The 20,266-nt window shown below is 35.8% G+C and overlaps 1 protein-coding gene across 2 annotated transcripts in view; it reads left to right on the plus strand.

The window, feature by feature from the left end:
* Positions 1-20,266, plus strand: part of PPP3CA (protein phosphatase 3 catalytic subunit alpha) — a 325,003-nt gene that overhangs the window by 232,203 nt on the left and 72,534 nt on the right. For both annotated transcript variants that reach the window (XM_027543972.1, XM_027543973.1), the window contains exon 3: positions 14,795-14,919. In XM_027543972.1, the coding sequence (XP_027399773.1) occupies positions 14,795-14,919 (125 nt within the window). The remainder of the gene's footprint in view (positions 1-14,794; positions 14,920-20,266) is intronic.

Consider the following 20,266-nt stretch of genomic DNA (forward strand, 5'->3'; position numbering starts at 1 on the left):
GGAAATGGTGGCTCTGCCTCTTAAGTCAGCATGCTGGCTGGACCCGATTTGGAAGATACTTTGAGGGAATCCTAACTTCAGTAACAGAAATTAATGTTTAGAGAGAAACTGATAGGAGAGTGAAAGGACAGCTTTGTTTAAGCCCAGATTCATTTGTGCCTGAAGTCAGTGATTATATTTTACTGTATTTTATGGGAGAGTAATGTGCTTAGTAATATTTGTGAATTGCAGAATTTTCCAAGAACTTGGGAGCATATCTTTCATGTGGCTTAAAGGTTCTGTGGTTCCTGTGCCCTCCCACCTGTGTGCTGACAAGCATTGAGACTTCATTGTTGTCTTCGAAGCTTTGATGTAGTCTAATTTTCTGTGTTTTTAAGAAATGTAGAAACTCTTTGTTTCAAATGCATTGTATTTACAAACTGTGGAAAACACTGTGCATCAGTTAATAATTCAGAAACCTGTGACTGTTTACTTGCTTGAATAATGAATGCCAGTTAATGGACTTTATAAATGATGGAAACTCAAAAGCATATAAATGAAAACATGCTACTCAACTCCAATGTAGTCATTTCTGTAGAACTTATATATATGTAATTTCTGTTTTAAATATTTCTGCAGTTATTTTTTTCTGATTCAGTCATGTTGTGGGAAAAAATGATGAATAAGAAAGCAAGGTTCCCCTGCTTGCACTTTTAAAAAACTTTTTATTTTGTATTGGGATAGTTTCAGGTGAACAGCAAAGGGAATCAGCCATACATAAACAGTATCCATTCTACCCCTTCTTGCGGTTTGCATCTGTATATGTCAAGTTGGGGCCATCAGCTACTCATTGCGCATGTGTGCACAGTCGCTTCAGCAACTCCATAGGCTTGTAGCCCACCAGGCTCCTCTGTCTATGGGATTCTCCAGGCAAGAATACTGGAGTGGGTTGTCATGCCCTCCTCCAGGGGATCTTCCCAACCCAAGGACTGAACCCGAGTCTCTTATGTCAGCTGCACTGGCATGTGGGTTCTTTACCACTGGTGTCACCTGGGAAGCCCAGCTACTCATTACCTACCCTTAAATAAAAGGTAAATTTTAGTATGTGATATCCAGAACTCTTTATCCAGGCTGATGATAGTTATTCTTTACCTTTGAAATATCATTGTAGTCATTTACTGGGGCCATGGGGTCGCTGAGGGTCGGACACAACTGAGCGACTTCACTTTCGCTTTTCACTTTCATGCCTTGGAGAAGGAAATGGCAACCCACTCCAGTGTTCTTGCCTGGAGAATCCCAGGGACGGGGGAGCCTGGTGGGCTGCCGTCTGTGGGGTCGCACAGAGTCAGATGCGACTAAAGTGACTTAGCAGCAGCAGCAGCAGAGGGATGGAGGCAGCTTCAATCAAACGAAGCTAAAAATAGCTATCATAGAGAAAAAGAACTTACCTTTCTTTGAGTTACTAATTGTATCAATTGCTACATTATCAGATCTCATCTTCCCAACCACAGTGCAAGGTAGCTGCTATTGTCCTTATTCTGCATATTAGGAACTTGAGGCTTAGAGAGGTAGCGTGACTTACCAGAGGTAAGGTAGAATATCTCTTGCCCAGATTCCTTCGGTGACTTCTCTTAGGATGAAGTTCAAACTTCTTGACTTGGATGAAAAAACTCTTATTCTCTGAACCTTCATCTTGAAAGCTTCATCTCTTTTCATTCCTTACCTAGACTCCAGGTTTATAGGCCACCTTTTACTTTCTAAAATTTGCCACAAGTTGTTTCTTCTTCTGTGAGTCCTATTCCCTCTTCCTGTTCTTATAATTCTGTATCTAAGTCCTCCTCCCTCTTAAGGTTTCGGCTAACATAGCGCATCCTCCAGGAAACTTCCCCAAGTCTACTGTGCCCACTGTGTGTTGTTCATAAATTCATTCAGCAGATATTTCTTGAGGATCTCCTTTGTACCAGGCACTGTCCAGGGCACTAGGAATATAACAGGGAACAACGAAGGAAAAGATCTCTTCCTTTATGGCTTTTACTCTAGTGTTATTATTAATAACCTGTTTAGTTCGGTATCCTTCATTAGCTGCATGAAAGCTTTGATTATATCTAAGTTGTTTTGTTGCATTCTTAGGGTCTAACACAATGGATTATTGTTGAAATGTTGCCGGCTTGAATATTTATCAAATCAGGTCACAGATGAATGACTTTACTTATTATGTCATTTATAATGGTTCTAATAGAAGTACAAGAATGTTCTATTTGGCCTCTTTTATCTTTTCACACTGTCACTATAACCATAGCAGACCTCATTGTCTTGTGACTGTATTATTGCAGTGAACCTCTAATTGGAATCAACCTTCTTTCAGTTTTTCTACACCATTGAATTTTCCATACATCTGCCAGAGTTATCTTCTTATATTACTGGAATTGTTCTCCTTCTTCAAACAACACGCTAAAAATCCAAGTCCCTTCATAATCTCATGATGCCTTTCTACTTGAATTTAACTTCTGCTGTTTCACATATACCTTCTGATCAATCCAAATTTTTTTGCAATCCACTTAGTCTGGTTCATTTTCACCTTCCTACCTAAAGATCTCTTTCTCTTATTCTCTCATTCTCAACTTATTACAAATGTTATAGCACTTCCTTCACTTCCCTTCAGTTCAGCCAATCTTCATTTCCATAATCTCTGACTTTTTATAAGACTTCTGTCTATATCAATAGTGTACTCATAAACAAGTTTCAAGCAGCAGAATCTACCCCATCTCCTGCTTCAACACACACACACACACACACACACATATATATATATACAGGGAGGGAGAGAGTGGGAGAAAGAGAGTGAGAAAGAAAGAAACACTACCTGAAACTCCAAGAGATAAAAACAGTAAAAGTAGAGCTTATTGTAATAGTGACCCCTAAAGTTCCTCATGTCCCCTTCAGCTCTGCAGAACACATCTGAAGCCAGTATGTGACCTCAGCCACCCTGGTCTTTGTACAGTCTTACTCTCAGCAAGGGAAAGGTTGAAGGTGGTCACGATGACAGCACGGCTGAGAAGAAAATCAGTTATTGCCGAAACAGAAGTAAATGATCATACATACTACACCTGGCTCAGCACATGTTTCAAGCCCAATGTTTCTGGCTTCTAACCACTTCGCAGGAAACATCTGTAGAACACAGAGAGTACCATAGGATTTTTAGCCCCATCTGGTCCCTACTCATGTGTGTAAGTCTTATATCCTAAGTACATTTTATATTTCTTAAGGGAATTAATTGTATTTATGTTCCTTTAGTATAAAGTTATATTTTATATTTATATAAGCTTGTCTTCCTACCAGTGTGAAAGAATAGTGATTGTTTTTTAATTCACGATGAACAACCTATCACAAAGAAGGTACTTACTAAGTCCCTGTTATTTAGTCCTGAATAAAATATCCTCATTTCTGAAGTTAGCTGTTGTTTAGGATTATAAACGCTTTGTCCTATCTGACACGTGAACTCTCAGTATAAAGTATCAAAACACCCTAGGCAAAATCAAGTGTTCTTTTGTAAAATGTAGTTGAATTTGTGATGTGACTAATAACAGACATTTCATATTTTAAAAGATAGCCTTAAGTATTAACAACCTTAAAGATTTTGTTTAAAATGTGTTAAACAGGTATATAAAAGGTAGAAGGAGTTCTGGAAATTTAATGAGATAGATCTATAAGGAAATGCAACATGAAATTATGTGATTTTATAAAGCAAACTTTTCCCTAGTTAAAATCACCTAGTTTAGTAACTCACCAAACACATTATGAACATGTTCTTCATTTTTTTTTTATATTTTATCAAAGGAAAGAAAAAGAGTTGATTGATAATTCTGACTGGTCTTTTAGCCATTCAAATATATAACAAACATTCATCATTTCTAATTGATGAAAATTAAACTAAATTTTAAAGTATAGTTACTAATAGATCACAAGCTATGATGAGTTATCAGCAGCTATTTTTTGTTTTCCAAACACCTGCATTAGTTTGTGGTAATCGCTCGGTTTATATGCCATATATAACATGTTAGGAAAACATGATTTTTGCATAATTTAATTAGATACGTGTCATATGCTGAAGGAACGAGAAATGTGAGGCATAATTCATGCTCAGATTGGAGACATTCACATGTTTAAAGATACAAAACAATGCAAAGGCTCTATGGATTCTATGATTTCCATCAATTTAGGTAACTGTGACCCCTAATTATATTCATGAAGATTTACAAAATTGACAGCTTTTATCTTGGGAATATAATCAACCCTATAAGAGGAGTCTTCAGTGTGAGGGAAGATTAGGTCTGACAGAAATGTGAAATAACCTAGTACAGGTTTTCAAAAATCTCAATTGATACCCTTTTTGAAAATAAATAAAGCAATCTCATACCCTTTCTTAATGAATTTGAAATTTCAAAATAAAAAAAAATCATTAATAAAAGTAAATGGAAAGTATTTGTAATTGGCTATTTATTTTTAGAAAAACTGTATGTGTTCCTCCCTCTGTTAAGAAATTTGACATGATAAACAGGTAATGAAATGATTTGCCCAGATGGGAGACCTAAGTGTTAAACCCATATTTCTTGATCATGAGTCAGTGCTCAGAAGTTTCAGGATGGAGAGAGAAATACTCTGATGTCAGGAAGACAATGCTTTTTCATACCATTTGTATATGCGTGCCTCCTCAAGTGTACTCTAAATTTCTTGAGACCACTCCTTGCATGCCTTCCATTTCTTCATTGTTCCAGTATAATCAGCACAAATAAAAAGTACTCAGCCTTTAATGTTGTTTATTTAGCATTTTAATACAGCACTTTAAGGAAATGTTTCATGTTTTATTCATTTTTCCCCCAGATATTCTAGAATATTTGCTTAATGAATGATAAACAAGGAAATGATCAATAGATTAAGGAAAACTAGGTACAATTAAGATAGGCTTATTGCCTTTGTCAGAATTACTTTACCAGAAATGTTTTTTCTTCACTAATTTTCAAATGAATGTGTTCTAACATGTCTGTGTGGTTCATATATTTTTAATAATTGCTGAATTAAGAATTAAAAGTTCCATTTCCAAATATGCCTCAGATAACAAATAAACATGTTTTTACTCACAAAATGGTATAATGAATAGAATATAATCAATCCTTCTTTCCATCAGGTAATTTAAGTATTATCTGTTAGAAAGAGCACTTACTAGCTTTGTTTACTTACTGCTTCTGCTGCTGCTAAGTCACTTCAGTCATGTCCAACTCTGTGCAACCCCATAGACGGCAGCCCACCAGGCTCCCCCGACCCTGGGATTCTCCAGGCAAGAACACTGGAGTAGGTTGCCGTTTCCTTCTCCAATGCATGAAAGTGAAAAGTGAAAGTGAAGTCACTCAGTCATGTCTGACTCTTAGCGACCCCATGGACTGCAGCCTACCAGACTCCTCTGCCCATGGGATTTTCCAGGCAAGAGTATTGGAGTGGGGTCCCATTGCCTTCTCCGAGTAGACATAAATAAAGTTGACCACTTCAAAGTCTGTGATAGGTAAAAACCCTTATATGAATATCCCCACTGCCTAAATTGCCAAATTAGTGATGAAAATATGGACTTTAGAATTAAATATCATTAGTTTGCTTTCCCTGAGTTTTAAAAATATTAAAAACAAAGTAATCTTTTACATTGTCAAAATTTGACAGATATCATAACTTAGAAGATTTTTCTTAACTGAGTTTTCCAGAAACCAAAGAAAAGTAGTTAAAAAAAAATCCATTTGGTGAAATACCTTACATTTTTTCTGTTTACTGTGTCACTTTCAGCTTTTAAAACATTACTGCCATTACACAGCCAAGGAACAGAGTGGTCTTGTAAATGAGCTCTGCTAACAAAAGAACATGAGACTAACTGGAAACATGGTGCTGTTGCTGGCTGAAAGATGGGGAATATCACTAAAGCCATTTGGAAATATTCCCACTCTTAGAAAATGGCAATTGTGGAACATGAGACCTAGTCTATTTGATTTCAGCCTTAACATCTTTCAACATATGATAGCATACATTTGGATAAAAAGTGAAAGAAAATAGAACAGTTTTGTGTATGTTTTATTTATGGCTACGTTGACTACAGGTATTTCTACATCAGTCTAAACCGGCAGAGATGTTTCTTAGTAGACAACCCCTGTAATAGTGGCTACATCTACCATTCACCTTGCATCAGTGCATTGCATGTGCTACGGCATGTTGAGCTTTTTTATTCATTTATATTGGTTCATTTAATTGAAAAAAAAAACTTATTTAAAAAAAAAAAGGTCTATTATGAATCCTCTTACAGGTGTGGCATTGGAGAAGGAAATGGTAACTCACTCCAGTATTCTTGCCAGGGATATCCCACGGACAGTGGAGACAATGGAGTGAGTCACAGTTCATGGGGTTGCAAAAGAGTTGGACACGACTTGGCAATAAAACACCACCAACAACATAGATGAGGCATCTGAGGCCTCCTACAAATAGTTACACCAGTAGCAGTTTACAGGGGAAAACAGTCAAAAGCTTAAAGAATTGTAGTAAAAAAGAATAGAGTGCAACTGCATAAGAAGATTTGGAAAAGCCCATGCTTTCTTGAGATTGATAAAGCTGATTCAGAGAGAGTTAATAAGAAAGTGATTAACAAAAAAGTTACAGCTTATTGATTAAGCTGTAAACCTGGTATCAGTATTTTAGAAAGTGAAGAGAATAATCTTTCATTTATTAATAAATATATAAATATATGTTATTGAAGGAATATACACACAAAACCAAAACTCATGAACAGCAATTATGAAACTGAGCCTCACAGACTGTGTTTTCAACCATTGCATGCTTCTCACCCAGGAAAAAATAACATGTCCAAGAAAAAGCCAGAATTCAAAGTATAATGTGGCCACAGCTCCCAGAAAATTTTAAAAAGCAAAAAACCTTCCAGATATACCACTTTGAAAGAGCCAGGATGGGAATGCTAAGGCATAGACCTCTAACCCTAGGTCTGGTTACTATGATGGGAGCCCGTATTTCAGGATCCTGGAGGGGGTTCATGGAATCTGAAACCTGGTATCAGTATTTCAGAAAGTGAAGAGAACAATCTTTGATTTATCAATAAATATATAAATATATGTTATCAAGTTTAATTATTTGGGGATGAAATTACATCATCTCACAGATGATCCAGTACCTTTGATCATCTGGTAATGACAATCGAGGGTTTACTGAACTACATAATGTGGATAAATCCACATATCAAATAAGCTATAGTTTTCGGGACTGATCAAACTTGGACACATAAACAGAGTCATGACCAAATTTAATTAAATAACCCTGTAAGTATTGTACATATTACTTATTGTTTCTATTTACTAGTATCACAGCCATGACTGTGACTTAAAATAATTCAATAATGTTATTGATCTGTAACAGGCGTGTTGTTAAAATATGAATTTATGTTGAAATAGAAAAATAGTGATAACAGATGGAACAAATTCATTCTTATTCAATAAATTAGGTTATTCCAGTAAATAAAATTTGAAAAAAATCACAATAGTGAGAAGACTCATCTTTAAGGTAAAAAAAAAAAAAAAAAACAACATACATTTCAGTAATCAACTTTTCTGCTGATTAGAATACCTGGTGAATATACCATGGTGCTTAGTTCTTCTGTAAAACAGTTTAAAAATATAGACTCTTCTAGTTTTTTTTCCATCTGATTATAGTTATAACCTGAGATTGAGAGAATTCTTGAAGTATTCATATTTAGTACTGTATTGTTTCTATTGTATTATCTACTGTAATCTATAGTATACCCCACTCTTGTTTTTTCAGTTGTCCTGTTACATTTCTCATTAACACTGGCTAACAGTTTATCTTTGTAAAACGGTGTCAAAAATATAAAGAAAATGTTTGAAATTATTGCTGCTAATTTACACTACAGTTATTATTGTTTTATATTTAGCTTCATAACTTTTTTTTAATCCTTGAAATGTCACTACTTTGTGAATTTTAATTTGATTTAAAGGCTTTTCATTATTGTTTTATACTATCAAGCCCTGATTAAGAATTCATATTTTGTGCTTTATAAAGTACCTGATAAATGTGTAACATTTGAAAAATAGTATTCATTATGGCAAAAATATTATTTTGAAGTGTACCTCATTGATGAATTAAAACCTTGTTATTTTTTCTTATTCAGTTTATTTTATAGTTAATGAAGATTTCTAGATGTATAGTGAATGCCCTAATGAAACTCACTTTTATCTCAGTAATTGCTTCATTTCAGAAGTTTACACATTCTGCTAATGAACCACACATATTCAGGCTAGCTGGTGTGGATCTGAATTTACCATCCACTAAAGTTACACAAGCCTGGATTGTCAACAGGGGGAAGCAGATATGTGCTTGTGGTACCCGCTGTGTTTAGTATCTAACCAAACCTCTAAATGTAAGATCATTCTCTCCGAAACTGCAGATTTTGGAACAGAAGAAGTTGTAGCAGATAGAGGATTCAAAAACCAAACCAGTAAATTCAATAGGATAATCTCCTCATGCTGAGAATTATACACAATGTTAATTCCTTAACATTAGAAAGGGTATTGTCTTGGAAAAATGTGCCTATTATGGAAAAAATATTGGGTTGGATTAAATGAAGCTGAAAGTAGAGTGGACTTCTAATGGTGAAAATTGTTCAGCAACTCAGTAATGTCTTCTCTAAAAGAAAAATTACAATCTGTTAAGTTTTGTGAAAATTGGAAAAACTTGTAGCGGAAGTTATTCTACTTTATACAACCTTCCAAGATGATAAAAGCCAATATTTTGGAGGAACTAAATGATCTTTGTAGAAAAATAAATAGTGAGTCAAGAATTAAAAACACTTGACTTCTAAATCATAATACTGATGCCATTTTGAAATGCCAGTCCATGAAAAAATATTTTCACCTGCACTGTATTATTTGACTGTTTTTGTTGTTTTTAAAAACTCCTCTGTCTCTAGACATCCTAATTTCTATAGGCATTCTTTAACATAGAATTCTATGACATTTTAAAATTTTTGCTTAGCATCAGTAAAAAGTTGACCTATTGATGTTCCTTGAAGGATTTTCTTGGATATAGACAAGTAAACAGGGCCAAATGTGGATATAGACAAGTAAACAGGGCCAAATGTGTGGATCAGAGCATGAATTCAAAGCTTTTCAAAGTAGTTTTATGAGAAAGTATGTATTTTATTTTATCTTACACTTGTTAATGTGTCTCCCACTCAGGATGGAATCTGTAGCAGAGTTCTTTACAAACTCTCACTTGTGTAGCAAGTATACTGGGACTTCATCCTCATATGTTCAGTATGATCTACTTTTTACATTTTTCCAAGATAGCAATTTAGTTGCCAATGTGAATTTAGAAACAATAGAATTCGTTGAAAAATATTTAAATTAAAATATGGGTATACTTTCTTGCAGAATCATTAATTTAGGCATGCGTTCTTCATTACGCATATCATATACGCATAGTTGTTTTGAGCAACTATCCCTTTTCGACAGAGAGCGGCATTTCTCCTAGGAGATGCAAAGCATAGGCTTGATCTTCATTTTGGTTATCTTTCCAACTTGTCCTCCATACTATGAGCTTATTTTCTCAAGAGGCCATTTGTCCTCAATATGCTGGCTGGCCATTATCTTCTCTCCTTAGCAGTGTGCTCGTTCTAGGGACTCTTAGACTTGCCCTGTGACTGATTCATTGTCCAGTTTGTAGATCCCAAGAGCTTTCTCAGCTAACTACAAAGAGCCTCTTGTTCCTACCCCAGCTGTTTATTGCTGTTTCTCTTTAGCACTACTTTGCTGTAATCTACACTGAGAAATGTCTTGAACTTGTTTAATGACTTCCTAACTGGTACACTGACCACTAATCTCCAAATAATTCCTCCTTTATGGTGGGTGGCTTTATACACACACATACACATTTATATTTGTGTTTACATGTACATTAACCTCCTAAGTTTGTGATTTCAAGGTTTAATAACTAGCTCTCTAGCAATGATATGAGAAATAAAAGCTATTTCCTTTCCCAAGAAACAAAGACAGAATTTTTCTGCATGTTATTTTGTTTCCCCCTTCAAAATTCCGTGCCCTTCTTCAGAAGACTTAGGTCAAAAATTATTGAGACCACTCGTGTGAGGGTCATTTTCAATAAATTTTCATTTACTATGGGCTAAGAATCACTAGGGGATGGAAATAGTATTAAAAGGCAATTACTCAAAAGTGATTGTTTGCTTTGGTATTACTTATTAGTTGGTTATTTAGGCATAATTTATGTATTTTCTAATAGTAGATGAGAGAAAAGTAAAAAAAAAAACATGTAAGCATCACAGGATGTTAGTCCCTCTTGCACTGTTTGGTTTACTGAGGATGTTAGAACAGCCATTCAAAACCACTTCGTCACCTGACTTAGAAAAAGAACCAAGAAGAAGGTAATGACAACCTTCTCAATAACTCGATTCTACTGCTCAGTGTTCATGGTAGTTCTTACTTGTCCAGTATAAAAACAAGCGGAGGACTTATTGCGTCTCACAGGAAAAGTAATCATCATGATGTAGCACATCAGGAATGGATTAGGGTACTAGTGGTCCAGAAAAAACTCATGTTTCTTTTCATTGATGTGTTAATTTCATTAACTGTTGTAACTATATATTTCTTATAGAAACATGTATAAGTCTGGTCATAATGTATTGAAGACATAATATGTATTTTTGTACATTCATTCAGATGGATGGATAATTTCATAGAGATGAGGAGTGCTTTCATCACATGTCCTGTGTTCCTATAATTTTGGTGCTTTTTCAGTATAGTAGGGCTTTCAAGCCTGGCCCCTAGTCAAGTTCCTGCCTGCCAGCAGTGTTCCATTGGAAACGAGAAGCAAATAATGGGAAGCTGGGGGAATATGGGAAGCAGGAGTATTTGGTGAAGAATGAGCTTGCCTTGAAGGTATAATAGAACTTGTCAAAGCCTGTTTGTTCTAGAAGTGCTGTTAAAACCAATGACATTGAAGATGAAAGGACCTGGCCTCATAGGGAGTTACAGGCTGTGAGCAACCAAGCACATGGTTTGCCTCATTAGCTAAAATTTGTTGGACTTTATTTCTCTCAATGTTTTAGGTACCCAAGAGGATGGAAGGTGGGGTCTATGGCATTGCATAGATGGAAGGTTACTGGGCTGTACTTTTCACTTAACCTGACATGGTACCCTTCCCTCTGTGTGATGTCCTGACCCCACCCTCCATCCTTTGGGTACTGAAGCATGGATACCTCAGTATGGTGGTCACTCTCTTCTTGATTTTTGAAATCAAAATAGTGAATGTTCCCAAATATTAGGACTTTAGGATGAATTCTTTATCTGAAAGCTGAAATGCACAAGGCCTGAGCAATAGCCACATTCAAATGCACAAATAAGTGTGCTCTTTTTTATCACTTGTCTTAGATTCATCCCTCTGTCCTAGACTCCATCAAACAATCACTTCAATAGCATCCTTTCAGGTAATAAGAATTTCTGATCTCACACCAACCTGGGATTAGCATTGAACAAAATCGCCTTTCCAATATGTGTTTCTCCCACCTGTGCATACTGTGAGGGGAACCACACAAGCATGCAGAATGAGGGCTCAGTCTGCTAAGACAGAGGGTGGAAAGCATTGGTCTTTCATCTTACTAGCTAGATAACTTCCACTGAAGAGCTTGTTATCAGTCTGCATCTCTTGAGATTCTGATTCGGGACCCGGGAATCTGTAGTTTCAAAGCTCTACAAGTGTCTCTGGTGTAGAACCAGGGAAAGAAACCACCATAACCTGCATGGAGGTCCCTCATTCTCCCCCAGTCTTGCCACAATACTGTTTTGAAAGCTGTGACTTGAAAGGCTTAAAACAAGTACCATCTCAGACAAGTTGAGGACCTTCAGCTTCCACCAGAGCAAACTCCCACTGTGGTCCATCTCTGTCGGTCTGAGGAGCCCCTCAAAAGCTTGACTTCTGTAATGAGTGGGTTTCCAAATTCAGCACAGCACAGGCCCAGTGAAGAATTCTAGGGTAGCACATTTCTCTACCACTGGGTGGTAGGCACTGTTCTCCATGTCTGGGTTACAGTGAACAAGAGCTGACAGCTTCTCACAGGTTATAGTTTTATAGAGCTTATAGTCCAGTGGGAAGAATCAGGGAAGAAACAGACATGCAAATTAATCAGCTAGATTATTCCTGAGAGTAATAAGTACTATGAAAAAAGTAAAACAAGTTAATGGAAAGAAGAAGAATGCTTTTGGAAAGAAGTATACTGACAAATAGCTGAGACTTACTGGATGGAAAAGGGTCAGCCTGTGGATGTACAAGAAGGAAACATGGCCTATTTGAGACAGAGAAGACTGGCATCTACTGAATAAGAAAAGCGATAGGATGGTGACCTAATAGACATAAAAATGATTTTGAAAAACAAAGAAGATACATAGTTTTCACTTAAACTGATCTGGGAAATCCTTAAACCTTAGTCAAAATATCTCAGTTATTCAGGTATATTTTATTTGAGCTACTGTTTTCTTTCATGTGGCTTTGAGAATTTTTTATGATTGTATATGCAAGTTGCTTTTCTTTGCTGAAGATTATCATAAGTGGTCCTTACTGAAAAAGCATGATTTGAATTGTGTGGCTGGTGTAAGGTAAAGTCAGTGATAGTGTGACCATCCTACTAGTAACTGAATTTCAGGGTATCTTGTTTCCCATGCCAGCTTTACAGCAGTTGCTCCCTGCTCTTTTATATCACCAAGCCAAGATCCAGTAATTGTGCTGATCTTGTATTGATATCTCTTATCACAAAGTTACTATAAGCCAAAAAGAAGAGCTTACTTTCCAGTTTTTATAAAATTGAATTCACAATGATGTAATTCTGTACTCCAGTGAAAGAAAAGTTGTCCTTAATGTCTACATCATCTAAAGCCCATGTATTTATAAAATTGTGTGATTCTGGTTGCCAGATTATGCTGCAATTGTATGTCAGTAATTCCAAGTTCATGGTCCACAACCTGAATTACTGTCTTGGTATTTGTCATTGACATGACGATATAAAAAATAATGATGCATGAATTTCCAGCCATGGCCAGGAATTGAAATGGAGGCATGGAAAGGGAAAGAGAGGATAGGAGGGGAGGAAAAAGTGAAGACGATGCTCCAGAATGGTTTTCATTCCTCCTTCCTCCTTTACCCCGAGCACCAAAATCCCATCCTTTCTGGTACCTTGATATTTTTGATACAACTATTTTGAAATGCCACTTTGATCTCATAGTTTTCAAGTTCATATCAGGTTTCAAGAATTCTTCTAATTCCATTACATTATTGATGCCTTTAATTCTCACAATAACCAAGTAAGTTAAAGTACCAGTATCATCCCATTTTATACATGAATACATTGAGGCTCAGAGAAGTTGAATAACTTATCCAGAATCTCTCAGGATTAAAGCCTGAGGGTCTCTTACATGGCAAAAATGGGAATTTATATGGCATTTTTATTCATCCATTGTTTAACAGTATTTTTTTTAAATCAGTGAATCCCTTTGATTCATATTTCCTTCTGTCAGCTTTCATCAGATAAAGGGATAAAGTTTAAGATATTTCAGCTTGCTTTCGACTGCAGCATAGAATTTATTAAGATAGCAAGTGTCCTTTGACGTCTTGATTTCCTATTCACTGATACATTCATTCTGTCAACCTCTTAGCATGAAAGAAATAACCAAATCATGTTCATCATTCAAGCATAAAATTGTCTTCAAATATTAAATATATACACATATGTAAACCCTATAAAATGTCAAAGATATTATAACATGATAGTTGACAGCAAAAGCTTTGAATTAGACAAATCTGAATTGAAACTCTGTATCATTCATTTTTAACAGTGATCTTGCCCAGCCACATAACCATAATGGAGATAAGATTTATTTTTTAGAGATTTAAAAGTAGCAGATGAAATTGTAAGTACTGAATAAGTGACTTTTAAAATGAGAGACTACATAGCTTTTAAGAACTTTTAAAGAGAAAGTGAGAAAGTTAAGAAATTGCAATACCCAGCGATTTTTTTTTTTTTTTACTGTTTTATAGGATTTCATTTCAAAATTTGAAAAAAGTTTGACATCTGATACTAGGGTCGATCTTATAAAAATGCTCATTTATGATATCAGTTTAAATTTAATTGGTTTTTTTCTTTCTCAGTGATACCTAAAATAAAGATGTGTTTTATAATTGATGACATTTTAGAGTCAAATACAATTTTTATAATGCATATCAAGTTTTCTTCAGGAGGCTGCTGCTGCTGCTGCTAAGTCGCTTCAGTCGTGTCCTGTACTAGATATATATTTAGACATCAGTATATAGATTATGCCTAATTCTTTGACTCTCTTTGACACATCTGCAAGAGGAAAACCTATTCCATGACATTGTTAGTATTAAATTACAAAATGTGTATAAAACTGTCAGCATAGTGTCTGGTGCAGAATTGTTAAACGTACAACAATAATAGCTATTATTATTATTGTTGTTACATTTCCATTTACTGTGAAGGGGTGAAGACCTGGACACAAAGCAAGGTTTGCCACAAATTAACTTTGGAAACTCTGTCTTACTTTCCTGTTTTGCAAAAGAATGTTTGGCTAAGATGGCCTCTGAATTCCTTCTGGCTCTAAGATTTTGTAATTTTATTATCTAATTCAAAAATGGAACATAATATAACCATAAAATGAATTTTATTTGTTTCTTTCAGTTTGTGGGGACATCCATGGACAATTCTTTGACTTGATGAAACTCTTTGAAGTGGGGGGATCTCCTGCCAACACTCGCTACCTCTTCTTAGGGGACTATGTTGACAGAGGGTACTTCAGTATCGAAGTAAGTCTGCATGATTCCTTTTAGCTGTTCAGTAATGGATTAACACTATTTTAGCAAAATAAAAGTGGTGAATATTATTGTGTTAAATAAATCCCTAGTCTTTAACAATAAACTTTTATTATATATTCCTATTTTTCATTGATTCCTATATGCTTTTTATTGCATAGCAATGTCAAGGAATTGGCTAATAGTAAGATTTTGCCTTTTGTACTTTTTACAAATTTGCAACTTTGCAAAAATTGCATCATATTTTACATTAGATAATTCTGTTTCCTCTTGAGAGAACTAATCAAAGTCGATTAAATAAACAGATTTGTGTAGTTATATCTTATGAGGCACTAAGTTATTTTTGTAAATGGATAATCAAGTGCATGTCTGTCTGTGTGCATTTGTGTGTGAGTATGTGTGAGTACACTTACAGCTGCTGTGTTTTGTCTTGTATGGCACCTGTCATCTAATTAGGGTTATTTGTCAAAATCATTTATTAAAACAAAACAGATAACCTTTGAGTAGAGGTTCATCCTCAGCCTCCCAACTGCTTCTGTTTCAGGTAAGTAGAAGTTACATTCACAATAAAGTCAAGGGTCTTGTTTTATTCACACCTTTGCTCTTCTTCCTGGTACTTAATACAGTGTTTCATACATAGAAATATCTTATAAATACTTATTAAAAGAAATAATTATAAATAAGAATAAGTTTTAAAGAGCTCATGCTATAGCAGATGACATCATATGTACTCTTGGAAATAATACTTTAAAAACGAAAACAATTATTCTTAAGTAAAGAGAGAAATCAAATTTACTGAAGACCCACACCAATGTAATACATTCATAGTAATCATTTATAAAAGAATTCTAGGTTTTTAAATTTTATCATAATATTTTATTACAGGAATATTTAATGTTTAAAAACATCACTCTTAGACAGCTTTTACTTTGAAACTGTTATACTAACTTTTGAGGGGGGTGGTATTCCAATTCAGTTCACCTCCAGTCATTGACCATATGTATGTGTGTCTGTGGTGTGTGTGTATATATATATATATATACACACACATTGTATATAGTCATCAATATATTAACCGCATTTAAAGATCACGTTTCTTAATGATTCATGGTGATGAGGGAGGGTTGTATAAGTTCACAGAAAGGAAATACATTTAGGTATTTCTACCATTTAGTAAGTAAGTTTTATCAAGCACATAAAATGTATAGGCACGGTAATTGAGAATTTAAAGAAATATACATCCTTGCTCTCTAGAAGCCTAAATCAATACAGGAAAATGTAACTATAAAAAGCTCTATAGAATCAGAAGTCTAAAACAGATAGTCATCCAGGATTCAATTGTTATTTGAACTGGTTATTAAAATCTTGGGATAAAAGGGGTACAGAAGATAATTATCACTGGAATATAGAAATTTGGGAGAATTTTGAGAGCATATATGGCTGGGATAAGAAACAAAGAACAAGTAAGATTTAGCTCAGAGGAAAACTGAAGTGAGAAAAGCACAGAAGAATTAATTAAGAAACCTTGTAAAACCTCATTCATGGGCTAACTTCACCAACATGGCAGAGAAGTGTGATGGAGTACAAATTTTGTAAGACCTTTGTATCACTTTAGGGCTAGTATCTGCCAAGAGTAAAGAAAAAAATAATGGTGGTTTTGAACAGAAGTTTATTTCTCTCTCAAGTAGAAACCCATAGATGGGTGGACCATGGCTGGTGTGACTCAGTCTGGCCCCAGGGCCCAGGCTCTCTGCCTTATTGATCTGATGAGTGTGACCTCCTTCCAAAGTCAACCTCATGACCCAAGAGGTTGGGTCACACCAGCTTCAGCCCTCATGTTCTCACATTACATGCAGCTCAAAGGAAAAGAAGAAAGAAAGAGTATGCCTTCTCATTTGAGGACGTTTTCCAGAAGGGGCATAGTTATTTCCTGTGGGCCAGAGTTTGTTGACATGGCTAAATGTGATTTCCATGTGTAGACAGATTTGGAAAAGACTGCAGTAGACAGAAAACAGCAATGGGAGGGAAAGAGTTTCTGTTACTTCCCTTAAATTAAGGTTATGTGGAATCTAAGTAAATATTTTAAAAAATTATTTTAGTAACTCAAATTGACATATTCATTTGACATTTATATGTTCCTATAAAAGGTTCTGAGAATAAATGCAATCGGTGTACTATATACTTCCTTTGAATCTCATCTTTTAAGCAAAGAATGGCGAAGACTCTCCTGTAGGGACTGATTATTTTTATCAGCCAAATGATAGAGTGTTGTGTTAGAATTTTTTCTCTTAACCTTAACAGTCTTATTTACCTCTTGAAACTTCACAAACTCTCTCTAATTAGAGCTTTTTTAGAACTGTTTCTTTAAAGTAAAGAAGTTGAGAAGCAGTAATCACTAACTGGTTCCTCAGTAGATTTTAATTTTAGTCTACAATTAATCTAGATACTTGAACTATGATAGTTTATATAATATATATTAGTATCTTCTGCAATTTAAGCAAAGAATAAAAATCTGAAAACAAATGTTGGGGAAATACCAAATGTGGTGACCAGAGGACATTTAAAAGTTCTGAGATGCATGTACCATATTTCCCAACTTTAAAAACAGCTCTTTAATTAAACTTTAAAGTCTGAGAGTACAGCCCCAGGGACTTGCCACATGCACAGAAAATGACAAAAATGTGATGGCCTTATAAGTAAAAATGATCCATTTTGATTAGATTATGATCTTTGAGGGGTTTGAGGATGGCTCAGTGATACCATCCTATTTAAAACAGAACAGTCATTTATATAAAATATACTTACTGAAGATACTGTGAGGTTTTTCATTGTGGATTAAGGAAACTGACATTGTTTGCAAGTTAGAAATGGTATTGTTTGCCTAGTATAAATGATCTCATTTATTCCTCATAGCTCTGCAAGGAGCTTGTGAATGTCTTCCTTTCCAGCCTGCAGAAACCAAGGCCCAGAGAGACTCACACACACAGTAAATGGCAGTGCCAAGATTCAAAGTCTGTGCTCTTTCCAATATCCCATGCCTTGGCCATATATTCACTAAACGAGCCATAAAAAAATGTACACGTAGGTGATGTGGACACTTTTACATACTGTTTTATTAATTTACAGATGTGCAAACATGCACACATAGTCCACTCCCTCACCAGTATAATCTAAAGGGCAAACCTGTTGGTTTAAGACAAATCCTAAAATGAGAGCTCAGTTTTCCAGAGTGTAATATCTCCTAACAGACGTCCTGATTCATCTTAATTCCGAGTTCCACTACAAGTCTTCTCCTTCGGCTGTTCTCTGGGCAAAGAAGAGCACTTAAGTTTAATTTTTACCAAATTAGCTTTGAAGAGTAGGTTCAGATTTCATATAGTCTCAGCTGGGCAGTATTTACAGGCACTGGGTAATGTGTTCTGGGCAGTACATGAAGCCCATTTTATGAACTCCCTCCTCGCCTCTCCTCCACTCTTCTTCTGCCAAAATTAGAAATTGTTCCCCACAAAGTTAAACCCAACTAAAACAAGCAAACTTTTGAGTAGTGATAAGAGAGGTAATTTTGCCTGGGGGTCGTAATTTGTCTCACATTGAATACCATCCTTTTTCTGATGCTGGCATTATGCTGTCTAATCTCTTTGTGTCTGTGTCTGTGTGTGTGTGTGTGCACACACATATAACCTTATGTATATATAGGTTCATGGCTGAATGTATTTCTCTGAGAATGCAGGGAAAACTCAGAATTGGAAGAAGAGGCACACACAGCTGTTTCCTTCTAGTCACTTCATCGGGTTCCCTTTTTAGCCATTCTGCACTGCAAGACATTGCCTTGAGCCCCTCCCACAGCACTAATAACTGGAGCTCAGCCCAGGCCTCAGACTCCTTTAAGTAGGAAGAATTGTATTTACTAGCTGTGAACCCATAGACTAGAATGAACCACGGTACGTCAGGCAATGTTCTGTGCTTCTGCCTGAGAATAACAAGCAAACAGTACAGCAGGTGATGTTAGGTGACAGAGTGATGCCACAGACATGAGGAAGGAATTGTTTGGCTGTCTCCTTGAATCTGAGGGTCTTTATAGTGCATCGCTAGGCCCAGTGCTGCTTCTCTGTGTGCTTGTCAGACCAGGCAAATAATGGCTTAGAGGAGCAGCATTTGACATTTCAGAAATCTGGATCTTTTCCCAGCCGATACACATCCCTCACTTGATCATCCTGTGACTGAGAGACAGCATTTTTGACTGGAATGTTTCATAGCATGTATGGTTATTTTAGGGAGTTGCTTGATATATATCTGAAGCTGAATATATATATATACACATACAGATGTTTACTTTCTTGCTTCTTCTTTTACATCCTTCTTGACTCCCCTATACAAGTTTTTAAGAATAAATCACAAAGTAAATCATTGCACTGCTATAGTTGAGCCAATTAAACTAATGAAGAAAATTATATCCTTAGTGCTGCTTCACTGAAGAAGATAGATACATAAGAGAAAACTATGTCTATGATAATAATTAATAAAAAGATTAGAGGATGCTCAAATCTTTTGTATTTACAAAACCAAGCTAATTTTAAATTATAAAGTGAAAGTGAAGTCTCTCCGTCATGTCTGACTGTTTGCAACCCCGTGAACTGTAGCCTACCAGGCTCCTCGGTCCTTGGGATTTTCCAGGCAAGAGTACTGGAGTGGGCTGCCATTTCCTTCTCCAGGGGATCTTCCCGGTCCAGGGATCAAACCCTGGTCTCCCGCATTGTAGGCAGACGCTTTACCATCTCAGCCACCAGGGAAGTCCAAGTTAAATTGTAAATAACTGTTTAATTACTTAGACTGAAAAAAATACTGTTGTTGAAAGTGATTAGTGCAACTGATTTACATATCACCATGCAAAAAAAGCCAGTTGAACTTGCCTCTCTGTTCCTACCTTACTCAGTAAATCCAATGAAAATTTTATTCATATTAGCCATCTGATACCACATGGACCAAAAAAACAGCTATTTAACTAATTTTTATTTCATTGTTTATTAATGGTGATAATGTTTTACATGGGGTTTCTTTCTTTCTTTTTTTTTTTCTTTTAAAGAATATCAAGTTGTAATTTTAAGCTCTTCAGATCTCCAGAATGTTAGAACTTTAGATGACAAAATAGTTGCGAGCAAGGCAGAGTTGTGCTTGGCAGCTCTCTCCCACCAGATGTTGAGGGCGAAGGCTGGCGGGGCTCCACTCTCCAATCCACCCTTGCCCTGTCATTTACCATGCCACTTATTCCATATTGGCTGCATTTGTGGTTTTGTTCAGTGTTTGGGAAGATATTTTATTCTCGCCACAGGGGAGAGGGAAA

The sequence above is a fragment of the Bos indicus x Bos taurus genome, chromosome 6 (assembly GCF_003369695.1).
Source record: "Bos indicus x Bos taurus breed Angus x Brahman F1 hybrid chromosome 6, Bos_hybrid_MaternalHap_v2.0, whole genome shotgun sequence".
NCBI classification, from domain to species: domain Eukaryota; kingdom Metazoa; phylum Chordata; class Mammalia; order Artiodactyla; family Bovidae; genus Bos; species Bos indicus x Bos taurus.